The 17,971-nt window shown below is 42.6% G+C and overlaps 1 protein-coding gene across 3 annotated transcripts in view; it reads left to right on the top strand.

Moving 5' to 3' along the window:
• The window catches only part of ASIP (agouti signaling protein), a 32,614-nt gene extending 15,707 nt beyond the window's left edge, over positions 1-16,907 (top strand). For all 3 annotated transcript variants that reach the window (XM_069034384.1, XM_069034386.1, XM_069034385.1), the window contains 3 exons: positions 12,948-13,144; positions 15,691-15,752; positions 16,716-16,907. In XM_069034384.1, coding sequence (XP_068890485.1) covers positions 12,970-13,144; positions 15,691-15,752; positions 16,716-16,892 — 414 coding nt within the window. In that variant the 5' untranslated portion in view covers positions 12,948-12,969 and the 3' untranslated portion in view covers positions 16,893-16,907. The remainder of the gene's footprint in view (positions 1-12,947; positions 13,145-15,690; positions 15,753-16,715) is intronic.
• Positions 16,908-17,971: the final 1,064 nt, after the last annotated feature.

The following is a 17,971-nucleotide window of genomic DNA, read 5'->3' as shown; positions in this document are numbered from 1 at the left end:
TGGAATTCCAGGAACTGAGCTTTGGGGGCTCTTTTCGACTTCTTTGATCATTCTTTGGTTAATCCAAACACTTTCCAATAAAATAGCGGTGTTCTTGGAGTGCCTTCCAGACAGCTGTAGAGAAATGGCTGAGTGAACAGGGACATGTGTATGTGCACAATCCAAGCTATATTAGTGAACTGTCCTTGACTAGGGAAAAAAGAGAAGAGCAATGCTGATGTGGCAAGCAACAGGATGTTGGGGAGGGGGATGCTGACCATAGAAAGGGAAAGACTTATGTTAGTTAGTCGTGTGCATATTAATCTGTAACCAATCACTTGCTATTAAAGGCCACATGAACAGTAGCTGTGACCCAGTAGTGTGGAGCTTGCTTATGTGTGCTTGGGGAATTAGGGTATAACCATGGGTCTGACAATAGAATAAAAGGAGTTCCATCATATCTCTGTGAGAAGCCTGGTTCATCCCGGCAGATCTCTGGCTATTCACAGCCACACTGATCTCAAACATATATTCCCCCTCCTATTGAAGTTGCTCCAATTTTCCCCTTTGAGAGCTCCATTAGCACTTTTGACAGCAATGTAACGCTGTGAGCTCATTTCCACCACAATCCCAAACCCTTTTGCACTCCTGCTTCCCAGAACAGCATTTCTCATCCCAAATGCACAACATACATTCTTTTCCTTGGGTGTTTGTCTATCGTTACTTCATTCTTAGAATGTTTGTTGTTCTCCTATGGGCAGTTAGTCCATTAATTGATGTCACTTCCAGACATTTGTCTTCATCCTTACTTCCCACTTCTGGGCTACACATGGATTTCCCTCCTTCCCTGGAAAAGCTGTGCCTCACAGTGCTTTGTAGAGACAGTCCAGATCTCCCATTGATCTTGCACAGATACCCAAGACTGCTCCAATATCTTCCTTCCATATGGGACACGACATCTGAGTCCCTGATCCCAGAATTTTCCACATACAGAGAAGAGCAACGCAAATAATCTTATTTTCTATTTCCTCATTTCTGGGGGGGGCACATGAGTACAACAGATAAACTTCGCAGCTACTCCATGCAAATCCAATGGTTCCAAGTGTTCTTACTTGTCTGTGCCACAGTCAGGATAACACAGCCTTGCCAGGATGTGGAAAGAATGTCCAGGAAGCTCCTCTTCTCCCCATCCACAGCCAGGAAGGTCTCCCCACCCCCCCCACCACTCAGCACTCTCAGCCGGGACAGGCCAACATGTGTCACCAATATGCAAGTGGCATTCTCAAGAAGAAATTGCGTTTACAAACCAATGTTAACATGCCAGACCCTCTCACTAAGGATGCCAAGGACACAGGCAGGAAAAAGAATGGGATATTTAGAAACTCCATTACACATGGAACACAAAGACTTTTATCATTCTCTTAAATTTAACCCCTTAGTCATAGCCCCTTCAAGTTTCCCTTCAGCAGGTCTGTCTGCCATTAGCTAAGCAGGAATTCCTCCCTTCTCCACGGCATCCAAGGGAAGCAGGGAGCCCCTGGGGGGCACCTTCCAGCTCTCCCCCAGCAACCTGATCCCGGGGTACAGCTGTGCTGTATCAGAGCCAGCCCCATCACCTGGAGCAGGGAAGAAACACTCAGGGTCCCAGCAAGTCCAGGATACAACATCCTGGATTGAGCACCACAAGCAGCACAGCTGCATCCCATCTCCTGGGCATGTACGACTCAGTGGGAACCTCTGCCACCACCACAGCTCCTGCTCCTCACTCTGCTTCCCACCCTCTGCCAACAGCTATCACATGGACCTCAGCACCTCTCCCGGCTCTGCCCTCTGACTGACAAGCAAGTTGCTTAAAATTGATCAGCATGAAAAGCCAGACAGGAAATTAATTTTGTTTTTACCACCAGATATAAATTGACCATTGTTCTTACTTGCCACATTAACACCGTGGCCAGAGGGATTGTTGTTGCCCAGAGGATTTCAGAGGCAAATCCACCATCAGCCTCCTCCAGTCACAGACCAAATACTCTATTAAAAAAAACCCTTTACCTTTTAGGTGACTTGATTGTAACATAAAAGCCAATTTGTTTCTGAATGTACAAATAGAACAAAGCCCAAAACAACAGAGGCTTCAAAGGGAACACCAACAGGAAATCTCCCACAGCCATGCCTGTAAAGCCTGTATCTAGTCATGCATTGGAAGAGAGGAGAAGGACATGACAAAAAAGCAATGTCTCTTAGTCAAAGCCATGTGCAAGCTCTTACAAGACAGCAAAGGGATAAGGATTTACAATAGGGGTTTCTCTAGACAGTGAAAATGGAGCAGCAATAGCTTGACAACTTCCTCTTTCATACAATGTTCAAAGGCACTTCCCTGGTTTCCCCTCTTCACATGCTCACTTTCCTGGAGACAGTTCCATAGAGCTGGAAATCATTATAACTTAGATTTCCCCCCAACTGAGCTAGAAAGACTTAAACATGCAAAAAAATGAGGAACGGGAGAGAGCACTTAAAGAATGCTTTCAAAAAAAATACCCTAAATCTCAGTATGAAGACAAGAGCACATTTTCAAACAATCAAAGAGTCCTGTCCCTCAGCTCCAAACAACCCTAGGACCAGGAAAACATGTCATTTTAATAGACAAAATATTATAAGAGGTTGATGGTATTAAAACAGAATGTTAGAATTACTTAAAAACAGGAAACAAAATTATACTCTTTGGAAACAGATTAAATGCCAAGCTGTCCCTTGAAGGAATGCTAAATAGCCATCTTAAATTAGGTGCTAATTGTTGGTGAAGCTGGGTAAGAAGCTCCTTTTCAGTAAGACAGGGAATAGCCAGGTAATTATCACTAACTTAATGACCCTGTGGATAATTAAGTTGTTGTGTGGGCATTGGCTTGACTCAGATCCTAGCAAAATTTTGGAGTGGAAAATAGAGAACCTGATTAAAGATGACTAGAGTGGAGTAAGGAGATTATTTGGCACAGTCAAGGTCACTAAAGGAGCACTACCCCTGCCTCTAATGAAAACTTAGGAAGCTGAACAGGAGAGCTATGTGGATAACCAAAGAACTGGAAAAGTAAATAATTTCTATTTAGTAATTCTACAGGTTCAACCTGTTTACCCAAGCTGGGAGATTATTAGGAAGTTGCTTGCTCATCCAAGCACCTCTCAGGAGGGGAAAAAAGAAAGTAGATGCGTTTTCCACAGTGAAGAAGAAGATTTAGAAGGATTCAGTTCCTAGAAATTGAAAGAGGACAAATTTACAGCAATGAATTACCAGAGGTGTTATCACTTGGTTCAACTAAGCCTGAAGTACTGAAATCCAGGCAGGGCCTCCAGCCTGTCCTGGAAGAAATCAGACCATGTGATCCCAATGGTCTTGTTTGCTTTTGCAAGCTGCAGCTTCATGACAACTTTTCTCCCTCCAAGGTATTTAGCAGCACATTGTTAATCCAGACCTGTTCTGGGGATTTCAGGCTACTTTCTCAAGGTTCCTCTAAATTACAGGTTCAGTAGTGTGAAAAAAGAGGTTCACTTTTGTAAAACTTAAAAAAGTTTAATAAAAGGGACAATTAGGAGACAATAGCAAAAAGGGTGTTACAGCCATGTGCTTTGGCAGAGCTTTGGCACACCTCTACATCCAAAAGATCGTCTTTAAAAGCACATCTCTTATTGCACATTCGTCACAATCATGCATGATTCATAAATTCTTTGGAGTTTCTGTGTATCGTCCCATCAGCCTAATCTTCCTCCTTGGCTCCATTCCATCTCTGCTCCCTCCATAAATTCTTCTCTCTGGTTTCAGGTCTTCTTCTCTGATAAGATACTCCAGGAATGTGAAGGCTTTCTCTGCCTATCTTTTCTAAATTGACTACATAAACAATAGACATTCTATGTCATGTATTACATTACAGAACCTAGGTAAAGTTTTTCTAACATTATGTACCATGCACAAAGCCAACATCACAATACATTCATAACAGTAGTCACTTCTAAAGCCTTTGCAAACACAGTAATCAGCACAATAGCTCTGGTACAGGCCACATCCCTGAAACCATTTACAAGAGCTGCAGCATTCATCCCCATCCCTGCAAACAGGCTTTAGAATTACTGATTCCCTGGGCCTTTTCCACCTGGGTAGAACACAGCTCGCACCAGAGTTACTTCTTTAGATGTTAGTCTTTCTGTTATTAATCTATTTCTAGTTTGGAGATTCACTCCATCCTCAGTTGTGGCGTGACATCTGTATGAAAAGTGAGACAAGGATCCAACCCTTGATGGTGCTTTATATCCACCATCACACTGGATAGTTCCTGGGAGGGTGTGGTTTTGTCTGGTTTGGGGGCTCTTTTTGCATCTGAGTTAGTTTTGCATATGAGAAGTGTCAGGGCAGACTGACTGACAGACATCTAATTCATTCCTAATTCTCCCCGACTTTGGAGACTGAATAATTATCTCCAGGCAAGGATTGTAGTGCTTTCCTACCCTGCACATGGCAAAGGTTTCCCTTACATCTCATCTGAACCTTTTCTCCTGTAATTCAAACCTCTGCTTGTTGTTCTGTCCATCCAGAACAAAGAATGGAGCATCTGAGCAGGGATGGCTCCAAGTGGGCAGTAGGAGAGAGGAGAACAAGCAGAGTCATTTATCCTGAGTTGTAGAGGCTGTGATGGACAAGTTTTACTTCTAAGAGGACTCTTCCTTTACAGTCTTACCACAGTTATCTCTGAAAGCCAGTGAGTCTTGGCTCCTCGCTGCCATAAAGTGTGATTCCCACCTTTTTTTAACCTGGAATTTGAGCTATGATGGCACATAGAGAGAGAGAACTCAGCTGAAGATCCTCCAGAAGGAAATTTGTTTTCTTCATTTTCAGCCTATCCAAGCTCAAGTGGTTTTGGTCTGAACAGTCTGACATATGCCTAATTACAGGGGGCTTGATAAACCAGCATAGCTGTGAGAGAAAAATACACACAGGGTGATTTGAAAGAGTCTGTGCTGAGCTGTCCCCCCCTCACATACACACACAGAATTAAAAACGGTTGCATTTGTATTTATTTACACAATAATGTATACAGCATCTGTAAATCAGCAGTTTTAAATATATGCAAGCCCAATTATGCCTGTCAATGCATAGTCCTGCACATGGCAAATCTTTTTTATAGTGTCTGACCTTCCTAACTGCTCTGTAGGCATCAAGGAGCCCCACACAGTTGGAGGTCATAGGAAGGATTGATGCAAAAAAAAGGGAACTTTTGCCAGGTGGGGTATAAGGAAGTTGGGTGTAAAGCACAGGATCACTGGAGATGTTGCTGGATCACCTTTTATCTCAGGCAATTATTATTCTTTGCTGGCATTTATTCTGACTTACACACATTTTTGCTCCACATGGGTGACCAAAACTGGACATGGTTCTCTAAATGAAGGCCAGTATGTGCATAGAATACTAAATGCTTTCATATTGCAGTTACAAAGTATTTCTCTAGACACACCCTGGAGTTCAATTTCCTTTTTATACACTGCTGCATCATGTTCTTGCTCTTGGTTATGCTGCAAACAATACAGCCAGTTCATCTATGATTCGAAATCCAGAAGTCATTACCTTCAGAAATGGTTTTTTGCTCTCAAGCTTAAGTGTTTGAATGTGGTCTCTGCACTGTTGCATCTCATCCAGTTTCGCTGCTTCATTCTTCAGGATTCTCCAGCTGGAGATACTGAGGACAAGGTAGAGAAGCAATAAAAGTGCAAAGGAAAAAGAATTAAATACATGGCAGGCAAGAGAAATTTGCCTAGAGGGAATTCTGTCAAAAGTAACAAGGCACAGTGGATGGTTGAAAAATGAAAGAAAACAGAAAATCTAAATAAAAGGAGCAAGAAGGGTAGATTGAGTTCAGAAAGTTTAAAAAAGGTTAAAATTGCACAGAAACAGCATATTGCATCAAGCACTACAGAATTCTCTCTGGTGCACTTCTCTCTGTACAACAAACACAATTCATTTTAGTGAACTGATTGTGGGGTTGGTATAGAGGAACTAGAGAAGAGACAGTGCCTCTTGGACCAGGCCCCTGTTATTTGGGAATGACAAAAATATACACAAAAGACCAGACAGAGTCTGGGAGAAAGAACTAAAGGAATGAGAATGAGCTGAGAGAAGCCCTCCAACACCACTTGCCAGTTTGACTTTGGTCAATAGTATTTTACAGGCTTCAATTTAAAGGGGAAAAGAAGCAGAAATCTGGATGTAATGCACTGGCATCCCATAGCAATCCTAATCCCAGAAATTCATGTCCTTTTTTTTTCTGCTTGAAAACAAGTGCAGATGACACCATTTTATACAGATGGAAAAGGATTTAAACCCATTTTATTAAAAGGGAAAGCTGAGTTCTTTCAGCCACCTGGCCACAACAGGGAGGAATTTGGTGTCCTGCCATCCCACCACGCTCCGAGCGAGGGTCTCACACAGGCAGCAGGAATGTCCCTCTCTGGCAGCATCTGGGCAGATGGATGAAATCCCTGACTGGAAGGAGTGTAAGCACCAAGCTTCACTTGCAGCTCTTCCTCCAGGGTCATTCCTGGGTAGCCTAAGGGAAATTATGTAGCTTGGAGGAAAACATTAGCTAGTAGTTTTAAGTAGAGGCATTAGAGGAAAACTGTAAAAAGAGCCTCAACTGTTACACTTAAAAGAAAAAAGACTTGGACCTGATTTTGTTTGAAAGTCTGAAAAAAATTGTTTTTCAGCTACAGACATGGCTGTCTCCATAGACAGCACATGGATCAGTTCTAACCACACCGAGTTTATATTTAGACCCAAGCACCACAACTGAATGCTTTGCATTTTTTTTTTAAATGAGCCAAAATGCAAAGGCAGGACCTGAAATAATGAATGAAATGTGAGACTGGAACACTCTTGGAACCTGCTTTCCACAACCATGGGCAGTTTTTTATGAGCAAATCAGAAAAGAGAAGTTAGAATGAATGATGCCCAGAAATAAGTACACAAACGGGACAATCCAATAGTGACATTTATCCTGTCTCTTGAATAAGAACAAATAGATATATGGAGGGGTGGAATCAATAATCATTGACTCATAAATAAGGGATCATGTTCAGAACAAACACAACAGCTCTTGTGGCTTGTGTAAACACATTTGTGCAATGATTACTGTAGTTACGTGTAAAGGTTAATCTGAATTCCTGATTCAATGTCAAAACCCAGTGGGATTAGCACTGTACTACTCATGGCTTCCAGAACAGCCAAGTTTGGCAGAGCTGGAGTGCTGGGGTAATTATAATGATTTACCAAAATATGAATATCGATCTAATATCGATATTCAACTGAGACAGACAAAGACTCTCTAACAGTTTAGAGTTAGAAAGTGCATGTTTATTTGGTGCCAGGCACTGCATGGGATGGCTCCCTAAGACACAGGGCCCCAATACAAGCAAACACAAAGCTTTTTATTTACAAAAATTATGACTATCCAAAATAAAAATGCATATTCATAACATTAACACCTCCCATTCTCCACTTCGTCTGGAAATGAGCTTAAATGTCATTAAGCATGCACAGTGTGTGCTCTGAATTGAGTTGCTGGTCTTGAATTGGGTCAGTGGTCCCAAAAAAGATGAAGTAACTCATCTTCCTCATTTTGACCTTTTTGCTTCTCTGAACTTTAACAATCCTAATTACTTTAGTGACCTGTAAGTTTCTTCTTGTGTGACTTTTGGATGGGTTCCCACAAAGGGAGGAAATTGGTAATTGTCCTTGTTCCCTACACCAACTTATCAATGTTTCTACTCCTCATTCTAAGCACAGCTAGGGAAACATGCAAATGACCGATCATCAGTTATTTGGTAATCAGTTACTAACATCTAAAACCCTATTTCAGGTCCAGCTCTCCTAACTATTTTAATTAACTCTCACTGGGCCCAAATTCTTTCCTATTCTACCCATTCCAACACAGCTAGCCTATGACTTAAATCTTTATGTTTCTTCTAAATCTATATTTCAATAACCCCAGTGATGTGCACTAATGAAACACAAACCCTGCAGAGAAGTGTCCATTCAAGCACTGGGGCTGGCAGTGGCCATGACACTTCTCTCTGGGCAGTGCAGTGGTATTTATTATCCTGCATCTCACCGTGCTGCAGAAAAGAGGAAAACTGAGAGTATATTGAGGGTTTCCTACTATGATCAGTAGCAGATGGGGATACATGGGATATCTCCCAAAGGGAAAAGCCATGTGTACTGAATCTGCACTGAAGGTCAAATGGAAGGGAGGGATGTGCACACAGAGACTTCCCTTACCGGGAAATAGCCTTCCTTTCTCCTGGCAAAGTCACTGGAGGTGAAAAGATTAGAAAACAAAACATTTGGAAACTGAGCTTCATGAGCAATCTTCACTCTGTTGGGGATGAAGATAAATCTCTGAACAGAGTGAAACCAGCTGTGGTAAGAAATCAGTTCTCCTCACAAGTGTTGAATATAGTCGGGTGCTTCCAGACAAACCGAATTTCCATGAAGACTTAATATGACACCACAAAAAAATTGACTAAAACTAGAAAGAAGTTGTTTCCCATCATCTGTCATTTTCCAAATTTACAGTCAGGAAAAATGCTTGTGAAATGCAACAATTGGGGTAAAGATTGAAATTCCTTATTTACATATTGAATATAATAATCCAAAGCAGAGAGGCAATGGTACAGAAAAGGGTACTGTGATCTCTGTTGACAGTCAACAAACTTTCAAAGTGTCTCCCTTTGTTTTGGTTTTAAATAGAATTCTGTTATTCCCTTGACAATCAAGACCACTGCAACATGTTAACCATTTCCTTACACGACTTGCTAAACTGCAGCTAAAGTTCACTGCTTAAATTTCATTGCTGGGCAAGACTAAGTCTCCAAAAATTTAAAAATCAATTTTAAAGTTCTCCTCACACATTTTAACATTGAGGAAATGGGAACCCTCTCAAGATTCCACTATTAAAGCTATTTACTTCTAAATTGTTAGGGGCTCAAAAGGAAAATAAACTTTTAAATTTAAGTGCTCAGAAAGAAACAGATGTGAAGGTAGCTAGAGGTATGGAAAATAGTTTGATTGCTTTCATCAGCCTTTGATGAGTCCCAGAAGGGAAAAAATGGGCAAAATGGAAAAGTAAACCTCTCTTTAGTGCCAGAAAAAGAAAACAAACTTAGGGAAGGGTTTTGCTATATGATGCAAAAGAGGAAACCCAAGATTAATCATAGAATCATGGAATATCCTGAGGTTGGAGTGACTCAGAAGGATCATCCAGTCCAACCCCTGGCCCAGCACAGGACACCCCAACAATCCCACCCTGTGCATCCCTGAGAGTGTTATCCAAACACTCCTCGAGCTCTGGCAGTTTTGGGGCCATGAACACCTTTTTGTTTCACTTCTGATTCCACTTTCCTCCTCCTTCACCCCTCCATGAACTCAGCTGTTCACACCTCACAGATCCTACTGCTCCAGGGAGCGTTGCTTTTCCAGCCAGTGGATAGAATTTTGCAGATCAAATGCGTATTCACCAATGTGTGCAATTTCCAGGTTCAAACCCTCACCCCAGGGCTGTACAATCCCTACCACCCAAGTGCTTGTGGCTAAAAACCCCCACGTGCACCAGGGTTCAAAACGAGCCAGGTTTGCATTTCCACCCCATCCATCATTCAGGTGTTGCTGTTTGAAATGAAGAGATGCCAGCTGTAAAATCTTACTGTTTGCTCAGACTAAATCACATCCATTGGCAATTTTGCTGAGATAAAGACAATGAAGTACAATGAAAACAGCATGCTGGGGTGGAAGCTTGTTTAAACAGTACATTGGGGCATGGCAACGTGGTGTCCATCAGGCAGCTTTGTGAGAGCCAACACTCCAGCAGGGCAGCACATGCTGACCTGAACAGCACAGGAATCTTAGGAATCTCCCAGAGCATATCCTGTAACGAATGTTACTTAATGTTCCTTTAAAATGTTGCTTTAAAAAGAAAAATCTGCAGCATGAACACCACTATGTGCAAAGCAAAACAGCTTCCAGCTCACCAGCTTGCTCTCTTCACTCCAGCTCAGGGCAAGGAAAGAATCAGAGCCCAAATGTCTCCATCCACCTGCCACAGACAAGCCCTGTGTCGCAGAATCATGGAATAGATGGGGTTGGAAGTAACCTTTAAAGGTTATTTAGTCCAACTCCCCTGCCATGAGCAGGGACATCTTCATCTAAACCAGGTTACTTAAAGACCCCTCCAACCTGACCTCAAATGTTTCCTGGGATGGGGCATCAAGGCCTTCCCGGATAACCTGTGCTTTACCACCCTCACTGTAAAAAATTTCTTTCTTCCCTATAAGCCTAGATCTGAAAAATCAGCAAACTTAAATGTTAAGCAGGCTAAGTTTTTTAGGCAATATGTTATATTTGACCAACTGTATATTTGGAAAACATAGACAAGCTTTTGGGCACACAAGTAATTATTTATTTATTTTATGACTTGTAAACATATACCTCTAGAATATGAACATCACCAGGGATACTCAGGTTGGTAAAATCAGTTACATGAAAAGAAGTTCTAATTGTGACCTGAACATTATGACCTAAATGGTTATTTACACATGTAGGTGTGTGTTAGGGCAGTCTTTAGGAAGCATCAAGAAATCTCAGGGAGGTTTGGACATCTTTTGTGAAAGGAGATGGGAAAAAGCCAGTAAAAGGGCAACTCTTCTGAAGATAAGAAAAAAGATCAGGGTAGGGTCCTGACCTAGCAAATATTTTCACATACTTCCATTATAAATGGGCAATTGCCATGGGCGAGGGCTGAGCTTCTGTACAAGAGTTTGCAAGATGAGAGTAGGTAGAGAATTAACACACATGTGTCACCTTGATTCTTTACTAAACTGCAATAGCTGAAAATTCAAGCCCACAATTTTACCATCACAACAAAAAATTCTCATGGCAGGACTTGTTCCTTTCGGTTACTGGAATTTCTAGACAAAACAAACAAGAGGCACCTTCTCCTCTAGTAGGTGATTCAGGATCAAATCAAAGGCTCATCACGTCTCACATTACAAAATTTGAATCAACTCATTCAAAAGAGACTCCTACACACAGCCATGGCTCTGACCTAGACAGGGTCTGAACTTTCACATCTGCTTTGAATGACTCCAGATGTGCATTAATACTGATCATCTCCCAGGGATGAGTGGGTTAGTGGGGTTATAAAAGCAAGTGCAGAACAGAATCAGTGTAGCAGCATTTCAAGTCCAGACAAAGCAGCACTTCCTCCCCAGAGGTTAATCCTCCCCTGTAAAACTCCAGGGTCACACACATCCCTTTCAGTTTCAGCTCATTCAGATGTATAAACCACAAAGGATCCAGCATATGCTTCCCTGCAAATCCCAATGGAGCCCAAACAGATCCAGGAATGAATCACGGACTCTCAGAATGGTTTGGGCTGGGGGAGACCTTAAAGCCATCCAGTTCCAACATGGGCAGGGACACCTTCCACTATCCCAGGTTGCTCCAAGCCATTTCCAGCCTGGCCTTGGACACTGCCAGGGATCCAGGGGCAGCCACAGCTTCTCTGGGCACCCTGTGCCAGGGCCTCCCCACCCTCTGAGTAAAGAACTTTTAAATCTCCAATCTAAATCTCTCTCTTTTAGTTTAAAACCATTCGGCCTTGTCCTATCACTCTCTGGGTAAAAAGTTGCTCTCCCTCTTTTTGATAACGGCTGAAGGGGTTCCCATGTCTCCCCAGAGCCTTCTCTTCTCCAGACTGAACCCTCCAAGCTCCCAGCCCAGCTCCAGAGCAGAGGTGAACATCCTCATAGCACAGCTACAGCCACCAGTGGAAGCAGCCTCGATGCCCCCAGCACTGATTTGTTACATGAGCATGGCCTGCAGAACAGACAAGTTTAGCAATGATCCCAAGCGCTTGGAATTAGAAGCATTAATACTGATCATCTCCCAGGGAAGAGTGGGTCAGTGGGGTTATAGAAGCAAGTGCAGAACAGACTCAGTGTAGCAGCAGTGACCAGATTGAAACCCTCCCAATGCAGAAACTTTTTGTCTTTTAACTCCCCAGTAATGAACTCATTGCAACCAGATGAATGGCCCAAAACATTTGGTTTCACTCACTCTGTTTACTGCTATGAGTAGCTTTTCACTGACACAAAGCCACCCACAAATCTGGAGGCTGGCAGCTCCCATAACTCTGACACTGAAGAAAACTGATGCACATGGAAATAAAAATCAGCTTTGAAATACAAGAAAGAACAAGAAAAAGAGTCCAGGCTGGTGACACACACTGTGTACCCTGCAGGGACTGTCATCTCAGGTGAATGGCCATGCTCCACAGCTCAGATGCCTCCATAAGTATCCTAAATCCCAGGCTTCACCACATCTTGGAAGGTATTCAGTGCATAACCCCAAGGCACATAAACACGTTACAGCATTGGGCCTTTTATAACTCACATGAGTCACGGCTGTGATTTATATGGGATTACAGCAGCCACTTGGAGGTGTAATAAGGTATTACTTCATTATTTATTTTTAAGAGAAGAAAATTAACAGGAAACACAATTTGTGGGCAGCTTTAAATTGTCATTATTTTTCTATGTTTTCTAGCACAAGTTTGTAAACAAGACTTTCTGAGAGAAATTTGATGATGTGATTGAGTTTCTGCCCTTGGCCATACAATAACCATTGTAAAGCTCAGATGGGAGGACCCTCATGTCTTAGGGGGAAATAAACCTTCTGAGAAAGGAATCAGGAAAAAAGACCATCTCGGGGAGTTCTGTTTGACTTAGCATTTTTCCACTCCTACAACTACAATCTTAGGTATTGCAGTACGAGAAGCAAAGTGCTGGAAATGAAATAATTGTCAGAGATTTGTTGCTAAAGCTGCACAACCTGACAGAAAACCATTGCTGAGATTCATACCCCTGCATCACTTCTACAGGTTTTCACTGACTTTGGTTTTCATGACAATGGAATTTTTCCTCCCCACGATGGAAAGAAAGAACCTCTTCCTCAGCCTCCTGCTCTGCTACAGCCTGTTCAGAGCTGCTGATTCCCACTTGGTCATTGAGGAAAAGACAGAATGTGACCTGTCCAACAAAATGGACCTCTCAGATCTTCCACCCATCTCCATAGTAGGTGAGTAAAACTTGCCCTTCGGTGCCAAATTAACAAGATTTGCAGAAAACACCGCTGTTGATTAGTCTGGATTATTTGGATAACTTTGCTTAATGCCCTCCATAGGGTGCAGAACTGTCACGGCTGCAGCCCCCAAGAATGACAATGTGATAAACCTCAATTTAGAAGAATGAAAAAAAAAATCAGACCATTTATTTTAGTTTTACAGGTTTTGCTTCCGCTCCTATCACACTATTAGACTTTATATTGAAGAGTTTTTCTGCTAATATGGGCTGTCGTGTTTCTGTTGTCTGGTGTCGTGTCACGACCTTCCCCAAAGCGCCTCCAAGGAGGCCTCTCGGTGCCGCCGGCACATTGCACACACCCACGGATCGCCCGCGAAACAGTCCCAGGATGACGGAGCCAGAAGAGTTTTCACAGAAGGGTTTGCAGGAGAGCTTTAATGCATCCACACTCGTGCGAGGTCTCAGAGAAGTCCCGGGGCAGAGCAATGGGGGGCCCAGGGTAAGGGAACTGATTGAGAAACTCTGAGGGGGTATCAATGGAGCCAACGAGGGGGGCAGAACTGGGGTACATGAACAGAACAGAACAAAGCATTCTGGGGAAGTTTTTCAGTCACCATGAGCTGGAAAGGGACCGAGGACTTATCCCACCGTAGGAGTCCTTTCGTTCCTTGTCCAGCAGGCCCAGCGGCCTCCACAATAATCTTCCTTTGAGAATCTTATGCACATGAGGAAAAAAGAACGTAATGTGAGGGTTTTAAGGGTCTGCTCTCGTGGTAGAGAAATCAACAGTATTAACAGGAATTAATATAACCTCAGTTTACCTGGTCTTTAAACAGGGGAAGAAAAGAGCACCGCAAGGGAGAGCCAGGGGCCATTTATTTATCTATCCAAGACAGGACCAGCTTTGTCCCTATGGTTACTGGCAGATGACCACCTGTCCTGTTTGGGAAGAACTTCTTTAGGGTGATGCTTAACTCTTTTCTTCGCAAAATTCTTTCCTCATGTCTGCCTTAACTCTTCCAGTGTAATTTACACCAACTTCTCCTTTCAAGAAACTCACAGGTGTTTGGAGATAATCAGCTACAGAACATCCATAACTGTGTCAAAATGCTAATAATTAAAAAAATAAAGCTTCTCTTGTTTAGCTCCTTTCTGCAGGCTTTTACAGCTTTAGTTTAAAGCACTCTGGTTCTTACCTTGTTTCCTGTATTTTCTCCATGCTCTTGCTCAGGAGAAATATCTTTAAGGAGAAACAGTTCCCCACACGTGCATTTCCAAAGAAATCTGAACCTCTGAATCCTGACTTAACTCAGTGTTCTTTAACTGGGAGTTTAGCAAAGCTTGTGCTGTTCTGCAGCCTCCCAAGCTGTACCATTTCATGGTCCTTAAGATCCTTGATGCCTTCACTCTCAAGATTCCAAAAACATTTTTACCCCAATTAAAATCAGAGATATAAAATACAATGCCTTCAACTGATTTCTCCATCTTCTCACAGAAGTGAGCCCATGGCAGATGGGCTGAGCTGTGACACATTTCTCCCCACTGCTTCTTAGAGATGCATACCCCTAACTTATAACACTACAAGATAAATAAATGAAACCCCCCAAACCAGCTCAAAATATTTATTCTTCATTCTGCAACTCTACAAATCTTAACAATTAGTAAATATTCAAAATATATTGATAGAGGATCCTGGAATAGATAAGGAGCCACCATTCAGCAGTGGGGATATGGATGTTTTCTATCCCAATCATCCATTACATACAGGTTAGTGCTAATTACAAAACTCACACGCACAGAATAAAGGTACCAAAAATACCACAACAGGCTGGGGAGCTGGGAAGTGTCTCACACTTTAACAGTCTTGCTGTGTTAGAGCCCAAGACAAGCCCCAGTCATGGAATTTACATTTTAGTTATAAATATCTAAAAATAGATATGGTGACAAATATATTTAGAAAGCAAAGTTACAAGCACATGAATGAAACACCTTTGCAAGTAACATTATGTAAAATGAGCCTGTGGGTGGAGAGGGAGCAAAGCACTGCAGAATGAAAGGTGCAGAATCACAGATGCAGAGTTTATGCTCAGCATAAATCAGCAGTTTTTGCTCGTGGAAAGCAGGCTACACTTGTTAATTCCTTCCAAAATTATGCATGTAGCACCACATTTTAACAGAAAAAATTATGGAATTCTAAAGATTTTTCCTACTTTTGTCCATGTGACTACTGTGCATGAGCACCCCAGTCTTTTTCAGAGACCTTTAATTTTATTTCTCTGAAATAATTCCTTGTTTGCATCTACCAAACAATGTGTAAAAAATCCCTTCTAAAATACAAATATCAGTTGCTCTTCTGCTTTGTACAAGCAGCAGCGACAGAGTTGAGACGCTCTGAATTGAGATGAACATCACTGCAAAACATGCAGCAATGAGGTGGCATTACAGGTTATCTGCCTCCTCTCACACAAAAATAGGACTATCTCGGTGAAATAACATTCTGTAAAATTGATTTCACATTTTGCTGTGCTATTCTCATTGAAGATTTAACTAGAAGATCCCAGAAAGTCAGCAGGAAAGAGGCAGAGAACAGGAAATCTTCCCAGGTAGGTGGTTGCTCAGAAAACTTTGTTGGATTAGAACAGTTTGCTACTTGTTTGCTACTTCCCTCAGTGCATTCATTTGCAAGGCTTTTACTGCCATTCCCTGATTTAAATCATTTACATACAGTTTAAAGCTCTAAATATTGTAAAAATAGATGCAAAACAATAATGGTGGAAAGAAAATTAGAAGCTGTGGCTGCCCCATCCCTGGCAGTGTTCAAGGCCACGTTGGATGGGCCTTGGATCAACCTGGGATAGTAGAAGGTGTCCCTGACCATGGCAAGGGGTGGGATGAGGTGGGCTTTAAAATCCCTTCCCATCCAAACAATTCCATAACTCTGAGTTTCAGAAGTGCACAAGGTGCCTGGGCTCCAGAGATCCCTCCTGGCTCCCAGGCACATGCTGAGCAACCCAAAATTTTCCACTTTTCCAAGTCCCCAGCAGAGAAGCTGCACTCCTTGGGGAGATGAGAGGTCTTTCTCCACTCACTCAGCTGTGTGTGCAGTTAAGGATTCCCACAGATGGAGGATCACCGAGCTCACGAGGTGGAGCATTGCCAAGTCACTGCCCTGCTCTCTCAGTGTCAGAGCTCAGCAAACAAGAGCCTGACAGGGAGTTTTCCCTCATCTGAAAAGCTGGGAGATCCATACAGAACACCTTAATTGGTTTTACTGGTAACTTCACCATCTGTGCACATTTTTGCACCCCTTTCTTTGCTGCTGCCACACTCCTCCCTACAGACCCTTTTCCAGCGCTCCATCCAGTCATGGTCAAAATGAAGTTTGTCATTTTGCTCAGAAGGTCAGTCTCAAGCCACCCTTCCCCATTTCCCAGCCCCCCCACACCTCTGCACTGCTAACGCAGCTCCCACAGCCACCTGCTCATCCCCCCAGAACCTCCCTCTGTTCACTCCTCGAGCCACCCTCCTTTCACCTGTCTATGAATTCTCCTGGTTTTGTCTTCCAGAAAAATGCTGAACACGAGGTATCTCTGAAGCCAAGGCCCCCGCCTGCTGCTAACTGTGTGCCAACCTTCAAAACCTGCAAGCCACACTTGAATTCCTGCTGTCACTACTGTGCTCTGTGCAAGTGCCGCATCTTGCAGACGATCTGCAGGTGCCTGATGTTAAACCCCAAGTGCTAAGCCAAGTCGGAAACACGAAAAGGCTTCTGTCTCTCGTTTGCTTCTCAAGTGGATATTCCAAATTGCCCCATGTGTATAGCAATCAAAATAGAGAGCTCTGAAGCTTGGATTTGCCCCTTTTAAAATTTAATGGACAGTCTTTATTATGGGGTTAATGTTATCACAAGCAGGATGTTATTTCAGGGAGCAAACAACCAGGGAGATTGGCACTGATTAGGTATTTTTAGCAAGAGAGCTGTGTTTTATGATGAATTCTGGATTTCTGTGGGTTTGGGGGTTTATTTGAAGGGTCATATTAATGCCAGCCTGCAGAATTGTCTAACCAGCACCACAAAACGTGCCCCAATGGCACCCAGATGGCCACTGAAACAGGGCTGGTTAGGCCAGCTTGGCTTTGCCCACAGGGACGCCTGTGAGGGCTCACTCTGCCCCATCATCCACATCATTAATGGAGATATAGCACAAGGTGGGGCTCTCAGACAAGGATATCAAAGTGCCAAGACCCACCCAAGGACCTAAACACATGGCAGCTGACCCAGCCAAGGACAGGATGGCACCTGTAGGCAACAAAGGAAAAGGAAAAAAGCTGCCAATGACAGTAAGGGGACTTTTTAATATAGCGTCTATGTGTAGTGTATTTTTATATTTGATTTATTAATAAGTCTTATTTGTAACTGGAATTGATTAGAAAGAGGCTTTGCTTTCCTTGCTATTCATCTATCACACCAAAGAATATATATAATCAAGTACTGAAATTGTTATTAGCCTTAGTGACTTGACTTTTCTGGGTAAAGATCACATTGCATGAGGTATTGACACAGGATACAGAAATCAGTAAAATATGTATACCAAATATTTGCTTCAATGTATTTAATTTGAGTAGTTATTTATACTGAGGGGACGTTTGTAAGCATAGGAGTCCCCCTGGGGTCCCATCTGAAATGTTATCAGCACACAGATGATAAAATATGCACATGACAAAGACAGAGTATTTAATTCTTACCTGTCACACACCAAAATGTCTCCACTGAAAACTTATTGGAATTCAAGTGTAGAGACAGCCCCAGGAATGTTCCGTG

The sequence above is a fragment of the Aphelocoma coerulescens genome, chromosome 20 (genome assembly GCF_041296385.1).
Source record: "Aphelocoma coerulescens isolate FSJ_1873_10779 chromosome 20, UR_Acoe_1.0, whole genome shotgun sequence".
Classification (NCBI taxonomy): Eukaryota; Metazoa; Chordata; class Aves; order Passeriformes; family Corvidae; genus Aphelocoma; species Aphelocoma coerulescens.
This window is presented reverse-complemented; position numbering and strand designations above follow the sequence as displayed.